Source organism: Chanos chanos, chromosome 8, assembly GCF_902362185.1.
Source record: "Chanos chanos chromosome 8, fChaCha1.1, whole genome shotgun sequence".
Taxonomy (NCBI): Eukaryota; Metazoa; Chordata; class Actinopteri; order Gonorynchiformes; family Chanidae; genus Chanos; species Chanos chanos.
In genome coordinates, this window is record NC_044502.1 from 11,853,339 (window position 1) to 11,865,148 (window position 11,810).

At 44.5% G+C, this 11,810-nt stretch overlaps 1 protein-coding gene across 1 annotated transcript in view; it reads left to right on the plus strand.

Annotated features, from left to right (window-relative positions):
- Positions 1-11,810, plus strand: part of rptor (regulatory associated protein of MTOR, complex 1) — a 105,205-nt gene that overhangs the window by 49,153 nt on the left and 44,242 nt on the right. Inside the window, exon 8 of the mRNA XM_030782217.1 lies at positions 4,266-4,325. Within this exon, the coding sequence (XP_030638077.1) occupies positions 4,266-4,325 (60 nt within the window). The remainder of the gene's footprint in view (positions 1-4,265; positions 4,326-11,810) is intronic.

Consider the following 11,810-nt stretch of genomic DNA (forward strand, 5'->3'; position numbering starts at 1 on the left):
AAATGACTGCTCAGCATGCAAACTGTCCAATCAAATTTCAGCTCATGCAGTTAGAGATCAAGAATTTTCTCTGCTGTTGTATTCACATACCATGATGTTGCTCACATGAAATCTGCATGCCCACCCCAGAGCGGCTATACAATGGAAATATCAAACATCAAAGGGGTCACATTGTAGTATTAAGCCTCCAGTGGTTTACTGGTTTCCAGTTGTACCACTGTTATATAATTTATATAATGATATAAAAGGAATACCTTCCCATCACTTTGAATAGACCTAGATATTTAAATGCTAATGTATTATTATATCATTTTCACTTCATTAAGCTCCCGTGGAAACCTGTTAGCTTGGGCACGTTGTCACATTGTACATTTTCCGTCACCTGTGGCGGTAACACGGGCTGTTCTGAATGGTGTTTGCTAAGCTAGATACTCGTCTGCATTTACGTTTGAGATTGTTCTTTTGTTGATAAGATCATCGACCTTCTGGCCATTTATCTCGCCCATCTCTGCCAATCACCATCCCTGAGTAGGTACTCGTGTGTTCCATCAGGGGTATCAGAAAACCAGACGTGGCTATTTAATCCCCTTTATCAGGCCGGCCAGGCTGTTCCCTCTGCTTTCCCTCCCTTGTGCTAAAGGACTCATTGTCCTGTAATTGCTTTCTGCCCCGCTCTGGGATAGAACATGGGAGAAAGAGAAAGAGTGTGTGTTCATGCCTCACTGCGGGAGACAGACATTTTCCTTTTTCGTTATTTGCAGATAATACTGAAAAACAATGAAAAACAATGACTAACATAACTGGACGGATCTATAGAGGCTAAAGGTGTGTGTGTGTGTGTGTGTGTGTCCCTGCACTTTAGTATTATTTCCTAATAAAGCACTCTAATGGTGTGTTAGGGAGTATATAAGGAATGAACAAACAGTGTTGTGCATTTGACTGTGTGGTGTGTGTGTGCGTGTCAGTGTGCAGCGAGGCAGAAAATCATTACCGATGGAGCTCAGCCTAAGAGGGATTTCCCCAGCATAGACACGTGCAGGGTGGTGCCGCGTTTGGGGAGGCGTGGGCGGTGGGGGAGTGGGGGGGGGGGGGGGGGGGGGGATGGGGTGCAGACTGGCTGCCGGTAGACTGCTCTCCTCAGCGTTCGTGCAGCGCGTGGGTGGAGCTGTAAAGCTGAGCAGCCGCGGCGCTAGGTGAAAGACAAAATGCGAGAGCAGAGATTCCCACGCTACCTCTCCACCGCCCGACTGCTCAGGTCCGCTCCCCGTTCAAACCTTGTTCCTTCCTAGGGGTGTCGCACCCATATTCATTACGGTACGCTCCGTTGCCCGGCACGGAACGTTCTGTAACCGACTCATGCAAATAGAGCAGCGGAGTGAGGCAGCTCGCCGCTGTGCGCGCAGAGGGAACTGGGTTTATACATGTCTTAAAGGCACTGCATGCTGGATGTTTTGCAGACCGACGGCCATTTCAGCTAATAATACCTTAGTGTTTCTAAAGACAAGATTTTGAAAAGAAGGTACGGGGGGGGAAAAAATGTCTTTTTTGTATTCCTTGTGTTACTCGCACGATGAGAATAACAGTGGTTACAGTTTTCTGTCCCACACTTCACCTTGTATTAATTAAAACATCCAGCTTGCCCTGTTTGAAATCGTATTTCACATATACATGTCAATTTAAACCCCCTCTCTTAAAACACAGAATAATCTTGCGTGGTATAGAGCAGCGGCGGCGCTGAAATGAAAAAAAAAAAAGAATGGCTCTGACAAGTGGATGATGATGATGTCGGTATTCTGCGGTTGTCACAACGAGGGGATTCCCGGCAACCAAACTCCTTATGATGTGGGCGGGGGCGTTTTTTTTCGCTTCCACGAGGCAGAGCTGATTAATAATTAATGATATGCCAGGCTTCGATGTATCATCAAACTCCTCACCACCGTCAGTCCATCTCCCCATCCACAGCTCTGCATCAGTGAATAACCTATCCTTACACGCACTCACTCATCAAGCACTTAGGACGGGCGAGGTTGCGTAACGCACCACCGTACATGTATATTAAACAGTGCTGCATATTAAACAGGGGCTGTGCCTTTAGAGACAAACCCCCGCTACGTCGCGGTACTTCTCGACATCGCCGCGGTGAAAACGCCTCTTGTTTCGTGGGTTCGCTGCAGGAGTCGAGGTATATGTGTGCGAGCGTGTAGCGTTTTTCTTGTACAGACTTAATTATGTCCTCGGAGGATTATGGGAATAGTTAATACCGTTTTTATTTGGCTCCCTGTAATATGATATCACAGTCTGTGCAGCCTGGATTGGAGCTGATAACCTTTAGGTTGCTCCGCCGGTGCATATCGCTGGCTCTTATTTCGGCGCCTGTGTTTTGTCATGCACAGAAATTAGGATCAGACCACAAGAAGAAGTTAATTAGTGCTCAGCGCAATGTGTACACAAATGGAGGGTGGGGGTTGTGGAGGGGAGGCAAGGGGTTGAGAGAGAGAGAGAGAGAGAGAGAGAGAGAGAGAGGGAATCATAAGGAGGGGATTTGAAACGTAATGATCTGAAGTCAGCGTTAGGGTCCACAGCGGTGAGATTTCTTGTGGATGCTTCTCCCCTCCACCTCTGCTCCACTTTGGGAGACCCGTAGAGATTACCTCCCCACACAGCGCCTTATTAGACACGTCGGCCAAAGCTTTACACAATGATCTCTCTCCATTTCTTTCCAGCTCCCTGGATCACTCTATTCTCCAGTCATCTCCTGCCTCCTCAACTCATTCCCCCTGTCATCCTTACCTTTCTCGCTCTCTGGCTGTGTCTGTGTCGTTGCCTTCCTCCCCTCCCACCCTTTCTTTTTGCCAGAAATCCATCTTTCCTCTGCTGTGTTCTCAGCAGGTTATGTAATAGTGTCTCAGTTCACCACTCCACAGGAAAAGACAGTGGAGAAACTGATCCACAGTTGCACTAAACCGACAAGGACCATGTTTGAGAGACTTCGCATATGCTCCATCTAGTGGCCGCAGTTATTTGTACACTTTACCACAGTGGCACCGTTCCTCTATATTATGAAATATTGATGAAATAAGACCAGTTAAGTGGTCTTTGTCATTTGTGTGGACTCTTGTTTTCCCATGTCCTTGTTCTTAGTGAACCCTAGAGACGTTTTTTTCTGTCCTGTGCAGTGTTGTAGTCTCTCACTAAGTGATCTTGATTGTTCTGCACTGGTAAAATGTTAATATGCAAAACAGTCCTATATAAAAATAGTACTAGATACAACATTAAAACCATGTGTTACTTAACTGACTTAGGGCAAGTTCTGCAATTTGTTCAATCTGCTATCACATAGCAGCCAGTTTGCTCCACAGTCATGCTAACCAGAGATCTCAGGAGAGTTTTTGGTACTTTGATGGAGGTTTTTGACTATACAGATAGTATTGACAGGAAGCATATTGATCTTACCTGGCTGTGGCGATGAAAAGCTTCTGTCAAGAAAAGGGTAAGGTTAGTAAAGGAAAACGCTGTCAGAAGTTTTTAGCTCTGTTTTGCTGTGATGGACTGGAGAGCTGTCCAGGGTGTTTCCACGCCTTTCACCCAATGAATGGTGGGATAGGCTCCAGCACCCCCTGCGACCCTAATTAGGATAAGCAGCTTAGATAATGAGTGAGTGAGTGAGTGAGCTCTGTTTTGGTTTGTCGGGTTATTGCAACGTCTGAACTGACAGTTCCCGCGCACAGAGAAAAAGCAGGAATAGGGCCAACACGAGGAAGGAATGACAGAAGGGCAGGGACTCACGGTTCACAAAGCTTTTTCAAGTTGATTTTCTGTACGCTGCCCTCGTTATAATGAATCAGCAAGACCGCAGCATGCAAGTCTGTCATTCTGCCGGGAAAAAAAAAAAAAAAAGGATTAGCTATGTAATGTTTGTTCAGAATGTCTCCTTTTCACTCCATCTGTCCCAAGACTTTGCTGATGGTTGTTCGTGATTAAAGGAGATATCTGCTGTGTTATGGCAACGTTGTAACACTGGCATCCACGGTCCGTATTATCTCAAAGCTTTGAATGTGTTGGTTGGACACTGTGTGTGTGTGTGTGTGTGTGTGTGTCAAGCGAGTTAGACTTTAGTAGGCAGTCATCTGAGTCCCCTCGTGAATATTTCTGCAAGATTATCATTTTCCCAGCAGTCCTGTTACAGCACTTCTCTGGAACTGTAATGTGTAAATGTGTATGTTACGCCGCTTATTAGAGTCTATTATTCTTCCCTTTGTCTGCAGGTTCTGTATGCAGAAGAGCGCCAAACTGGTACCAGGAGTGACATTGGACTTGATTGAAAAGTAGGTGTTGATTCCTTGTTTTGTCACCTCTTTTATTTTTTCTTCTCTCTGTCTCCCCCAATTCTCTCCTCTCTGTCTTTTTATCCCTCTAGTTCTCTCTCTTACTCTCTCTCTCTCCTCCCGTTCCTTCCCAGTTGGCAGTGACCCATGCTGAGCCACACACACACACACACCTCTCTCTCTCTTTTTCTGATGTCTCCCATTTTGTATCATTCTTTTTCTTTTCCCTTGTTCAGCTCCATCAGCGTTTAAAGCCAGGGCTGACAGTTTTAAACCCTCAGTCCTTTGTAATAAAGCCACGGTTCCTAGCTAGCTACACAGCACATTGCTGCCTCCTAGTCACAGTTTGGGTGATACAGACGCTCTTAGCGAGAACACAAAAAGCGCAGTTTTATGCCTTGGCAGAAATGGGGGACTTTGTGTGGAGTGCGTGGTGAATAATATATAAAGAAAAAATGGAAGAAAAATGGGAACCGCTCATTGAAATGTGTCTGCTCGGACTCCAAACAGTCATTATGCGTCGAATAAATTTGAAAGTTTTTGAAACGCTTCAACTCACCAAAATTTTCATGTGTTAGGGTAATGCTATTACACAAAACCAAGCTGTCTTTTTTTTTTTTTCTTTATCTTACAATTTCACAATCGTGTTATTAGTTACACATCTTTTGTAAGACATCCCTTTTGTGATTCTGTGAATGACTTTAGTGTTTTACACATAAAAATATAAACTGCTCAAATTCTTGTGGTCAGATGATATAATGTGAGAATATATGAGGTGGATCAAAACTGAAATTAATCTTGTCACCTGGTGAATCTTTCTATAGTCAAAAACAGATTTGAGAACTCTGTAATGCAGATCTTGATGGGCTTTGCTATACATAGATAAAAAGAAGCGGATTAGTCTGACTGTTTGACGGAGGATGATCAGATACACATTTTGATTTGAAATGGTTGCATAAATCACCTCAAAACGAAATTATGTGGCAATAGCGCATGTCTCATATATGACATGATGTCGTGTTAAAATGGCTGCAGTTCCACATATAATATGCATTACAGAAACTCAATACATTACCAAGCCTTAACACAGCCGTATAGTCTCTCTGTCTGAATGCTTGCACAAGCACACACACACACACACACACACACACACACACACACACACACACACACATACACATGCACACACAGGAATGTTCCTCTTGAGTTTAATTAAGGTGTATTAGAATGGAGAGCAGCTGAAGGTGTCATTGCATTCAGAGTGCCAGTGGTACTTTGGGCCTTGTAGTGGGGAGGGTTCTCGTTCCTGCTGTGGTTGCCATGGAGACGGAGCAGGTTTGGATTTGGGCCGTTCCCTCGAGTTTTGGCATTCAGCCCGTACCTCGCATCCTCGCCCTACTTCTGCTTTCAGCCCCAGCGAATCACGGTATTCCCTGGCACTTTTCTACCCACAAGGCATGAGTTTCCATCACGGAGCACTTCAAACGAATACTGTTCACTCCGTTTCCCTCTCTCTCTCTCTCTCCCTCTCCCTCTCCCTCTCTCTCTCTCTCTCTCTCTCTCTCTCTCTCTCCCTCTCTTCTTCTTTCCCTTATTCTCTCTCATATGTGCACTGTGAGAGAAAGCTCTCGGCAGAAGACTTGCCAAGCCCATGAGGTGGAATGGGAATTTGACCGAAGGAAGGGGGTATCCTTTGAACCACCTCCAGATGAAGGCTTTAGGCACTGACAAGACAGCTCTGTGTTTCCTCTTCCTCTGTGCATCAGATGGTGGAATGCAATTCCTTTGACTCTCACTACCTGAGTTCCCTCTCTTAAGGGAAGCTGTATACATACAAAACATTTAAAAAAAGAAGGGGGGGGGGGGCTGAAAAAAAAAAAAAAAAAGATTTGGGCAAACACATCAAACGTCTTTCTGGTGTACGCGTGAGATGCTCACGTACTTCGGGAACTCTCTGTGACGCAGATGCAGGACTGGTCACTCTTTACAAAGACCCCCTTACTTATTTGGATTGGGGGTCTAAGGATGACTCAGTGGCAGTTACTAGCATGATGTACGTTAGCCTGAATTGTACGGCCATTCTCAGAAATGATGTGATACCTCATGCGTGGGTATTTCGCCGCTCCCAGCCATAGTCAGTCAAACTGTCTGGATGTCATTGCACTGGTGAAGCCGCAGCACCTCATTATTCTCTGAAAAACTTTTGTCTCCGCATACGGTGCGGCTTTCCGGAAAAAGTTGTCCGCGGTCTGGCAAAAAGAAGCGGTCGGCGACTCCATCTCGGCCGGCGTGGGAGTTGTGCAAGCGACAGGGAGTACAAAAACAAGAGAGCTGGTCATGGCTAAATTGGGTGAAAAGGGGATAAAACTGTAAAAAAAAAAAAAAAAATGAATAAATAAATAAAAACACCCTGACACTCTGACTCAGACTCTTAGCAAATTCTATTGAACGCTAGGTTTTGTCATAGTAAAGCCGTCCATTTAGCATAGTAGAGGTATCTTGGTGCTCCTAGTTTGCAGTTGGTTGTGTTTGAATTGTGACCATTGTGTCTTCAACCCAAAAAGTTTGTGAGTTGGCTGAGTTATCTGAGTTAGCTTTTGCCCATAACAAAATGGCAGCACCAACCGTTACCCTGTCCTGAGTCCATTCCGTGCCAACATGTGTCAGATACAGGGTCACGCCCCACCCCATGTTCCTGCTGTATTTAAATGAATTAAGTCAGATGACATGATGACCTTGGTCTTAGAAGTTTTTGCCCTGGTGAGTTATTTGAAATGTAACAGACTGTAACATCATTTGGTGTTTCTAAACCTGCAGTATAGTAGTTCTTCAAAAAAAAAACTTTTTTTTTCCCCCCTCAAGAGGTTCATCCCTTTTCTCAGACAACTGAATTAGGATCTGTTATTGGATTTTCCTGGATCTCTTTTTTTTTTTTTTAATTTAGCTAACTCTCACCCTTTAGTATAACTGTTCCAATTTCACCTGAAGACAAAGGTGGCCCTAATACTGAGTCATCAAATCCTTGCCAAGACTCACACAACTGTAGTTGAAGTCGGTTACGATGATTAGTTATCGCGATATAGCTTAAGAGGAGAAGACATGATAGCAAAAAAATGAAATCCTTTTTTTCCTTTTCAGTTTTGGCTGATCTCCTGTGCCCACACATAAGGCTGTGGAACGGGTCAGTGCCATTTGAGAGTTGTTGATGGACTTTAGAATACTGTGGCATGGTAGACTTTAGGTTGTCAAAGACAGTGACGTTTGACCCAAGCTTTTCAAATGGCACGTGCCACCTGACACACTCAACAGATGCGAAATCTTTCATTTTTCTGTGGCATCGAGACGGAAGTCTTATTCTGTAGGACATGCGCACATACACATGCACAAGCTGCTCCCTGCTTGATTCTGATGACAGAAACTCGTTAGCATCATCCACAGACTATGTAGTCATTTTGTGTCCCCTGTCGATGGAACTGAACTCAATACACTATCTGTATTTCAGTGAGAACAAGCACTTGCTGTTCTCTCTCTCTCACTCTCTCTCTTTCTCCTAAACACAAATACATATGTTACAGACACAGTAATAAAAAAGATACTCTTATATACCCGCCAAGGAAACATGCAATGTGATGCTAGGTCATAGCCACATAAATCTGATGACATGTCAAATCTACGTGCTCATTGCCGTGGTGATGTCTCTTCCTGTGGAGTGACAGTCCAATCAAGAGAGCCATTTCATCACGCAGCGGCCCGTATCCAAGCACCCAGTCTCGCTATAGCCACCCGTAATCGTCTCTCCTGCCCTTCTGTTCTCACACTTTGTCAATCTGTAAGACACCCTTGATATTAAAGACGAAGTCCTCTCTCTCCAGTCGGACATTCCCTGCTGTAACCTCACAGCTCAACTCCATGACTCAACCTCAGTGGCTGCTAATTAGCACCTATGTCTCACACGGGGTTTCATGAAATAAGTCAAAGAAAGGGAGAGTGTTACGCCAAAATCTCGCTGTATCACACAGGGCTGGTGGCAGTTACCTCAGTTCAGCTTCAACAGAGGGGTAAAATGCATATCCCCTCGGCCTTGATGTCAGTTGCTTGGAAAGTCTAAAGGGATCCCAATATTTGATTTCCCGCTTTACATACTTTGCCGTCTAGATTTTCATATAATTTTGGTCCAATGAGAAGCTTGTTGATGTTTAAAAATAAACATGTGTATGAAAAAGACATATCGTGGTGCACATATTATTGTACTTTCAGTTGAAGAATCCAGTTCTTTTTAAACAGAGGAGACCAGTTAATATTCCCTTTACAGTTTTAACATGCGGACGTGTCAGTAGAATGGTCTCTTCAGAGTGGTTTCATAAACTCAGGACCGAGCAGCCGTCCTCGGCTGGTTATCGAGCCTTTTTCAGCAGAATGAAAACCCAGACCTTGATCTTTTGAGGTGGGAATTGAAAACACTGAAGAACGACATCTCAACATCTCACCTCCAGGATATCCATTTTCTCCCTCTCCTTTTTTTTTTTTTTTTTCAACCCTCCCTGGACAAAGCAGAAAATCATTTTTCCACTCTACTTCTGTCTCCTGGTTGATAACCAACAATATGTTTTTTGCGCCCCCCCCCCCCCCTTTTTTTTTTCGTCCTGTTCTTGTGTGGTCAAATGCAGTTGGCGAGAGCGCACGTTGCCTGGGGCTTGGAGGCACTAATGGGATTTCAGAGCCTGCGTTCTTTGCCCTTTGCTGAGACACTTGAAGACATAGGGGCTGTAGGGATCAGATCCTTGGCAGAACTCATGCAAATCACAGTCCCCCGGACCTCGGCGGCCCTGGTATAAACCTGTCATGGAAGTTATAGGGCACCGTAAACCGACGCTGTCCAGAATGTTCCGCCAGTGCTGACGCCGTCACGACGTAGCCTGCGGAAATGAATGTGTAGCTAATGTTCGAAAATATTGAGTCATGCTTCAAACTTTTTAAATGACCTAGACGTTTTCACCGTTGTTCGAGATGGGTTTTCTATTAGAGGGCTATTTGTTGTTGCCCTATAGGGACTTAAACCCGAGTTGTTAGCGTGCAGGAGTGGATATGGTAAATGATGCAGAGGAAACAGAGAATATCGCCTGTACTATCACCAGTGACGTCTGAAGCGAAAATTTCACCGCTCATTCGCAAGTTGCATCACGCAATAGAAAATTTTTCTAGTCACTTTCTTTCACGATGTTATTGCATCGCAAACACAGTAGTTTAACACAGAGGATGTTTGGAGGAGTGAAGATAGTGAAACAGAGCAGAGGGAGATACTGTTCTGTCCACTGGGATACCGTAGGCTCTCGGCGTGCCCTCGGAGGACGGCCGAGCTTTGTGTTAGCTTTGGAACTATCTATTGTTTTTCTGCTATTCAAAGTGTACCCATGAAACCTCTTACAAATTTCCATGCCTCTGTTCTCTCCTCCCCTTACCCTGGCAACGTTTTCTCCTGCTTGCAGATCCGCCTCTGTTTCAAGGCCACATCTGAAGAGCCTGATTTTTTTAGTTCCCAATCTCTGTTGTCTCACACGTTTTGTTCTCACGTTGCTTTGTTTATTTGTTTGTTTGTTTTGCTTCTTTTTTTTTTCCTCTCTCCACTCTGTCTCTCTCTTGCCCTCTTTCTTGCTCTTTCCCCCTCTCTCCCTTTCTCATCCAAAATTAACATGCTTTGGCATGATTTGTGTCCTCTCAAGATCATAAACAAACACTTTAGCCTCTCTTTAAGTATTCATAACTTGAGTTTCTGCGACTTTTTTTTTCTTTTTTGACTCAGACAAAGCACACTTGTTTTTGTTGTGTTGGCTCTGCCTGGAGCATATGTAACTGGATGAAGAGAAATTACCGTTTGATAGCCTGACATAACACTCCTTCTCACAGGGGACGAGATTGTTGGTTCAGCTCTGTGTGTTATAGTCAGATGATCTATGACTCCCTTTGTAAACTGGGAGCAACTGGTGAAAAAGCTGTCGTTTGTCTGTAACGAGGAGAGGCGCTCGCCCTGTGCGGCAGGGGTGTCAGTCCGGGCCCCGCGGTCGTTTTGTCAAGGGCCTCTGCCTCGCTGACACCAACCATAAAGCATCTGCTGTCGGCCCCCTCACTTATACCCCGGTCAACACATCGTCATCAGAGTTATCGATCTGTCTTCACTGCAGCAGTTCATCACGAATCGACAGAACACGTGGAAACCGCCCCACCGCCCAGAGGAAACGAGCAGGAAGAAGGGGAAGTCACTTGAGCCTCCTCCTGAGTCGTCAGTCTTGTCGAGCTAGGAGAAAAGCCCCTGTTGCATAGCAACAGCCCTGTACACCGGCCATAAAAAATCAGAAACTTTCTGTCCCTCACTAATATGGGAGGACTGATTAATTGTCCTCATAGCCAGAGTCTGTTCCATGCCAGTTTCTGGAAGTCAAGAATTCCCTTGAACATGCAAATGCAAATGAAAAAAAAAAAACCCTATTTGCATAACCTTTTTTTCCTCCTCTCCTCTCCTCTTCGATACACGGACATTGGTCTTACCAGTGCTGAAATGGAAATGCTTTTAGCCGTGGTCTTAATCTGAACCAATAGGAGCTAGGCATCTAAACTAGGCTTAAATCATTTTATTGTGTCTGGCATCTCCCTGGGTAATGGCACCATATGCCAAAGTCAGAGGCTGTGTTAAGTTAAATTAGCAAAAATGCCTCAATACAACAGAGACCGCTGTGAAATCTGGTTTGGCTTTTTTCCCCTGATCAGAATTCTTCTCTTTTTACCTACACTTGATCTCTCTCTCTCTCTCTCTCCCTCCCTCTCCCTCCCTCTCCCTCTACCTGTGTTTGTAGCGGGAGCGGTTATTAGGCAGGGTGGACAGGAGGTTTTCTTTGCCGTCTCTGCGTTGATTACGGCAGTTGTGGAGCGCAGTTTTGGGCCCTGTGTGGGGATTTAGCTTGGCTCTTACCCGTCTCCGAATTCCCCTCCCTCATTTTCCTCAGTCTCTGATTGGAATACTGAATAAAAACAGTGCCAAAGACCTTCAGTGTTTCCAGTGTGTACTGCCTATGTAACTAATGTCTAAAACCACAGGAAGACACTCACAAACAAACACACACCGATATTTTTTAAGCAAGTTTGAGGTTACCTTTGTGAAATAACGATATTGTACTAATGGTTTGTAATAGGAACGAATGAAGAAGAAGGCAGAGGTTTTTCTTTGAACTTTGTAAACTTAAGTCGCATCAAAAAAGAAAACCACGCTCTTCATTTAGAACTTGTGTTAAATCTTTCTGGGTTGTTGTTTTTCTTGGTGTTTGTCAAGTGACATCTGTAGCTTAAAACAAAATGAAGGAAAAAAAAATGACTGTTTGAAAACTTTCGACTTCACTTCAGGGGAATATTTTTCCGGCATTCATTCGAGGACAAAATTGCTTATTCTATTTGCCAGAGAGACTCTGTGCTTTGAAACCCTGAATATAGCTTCAT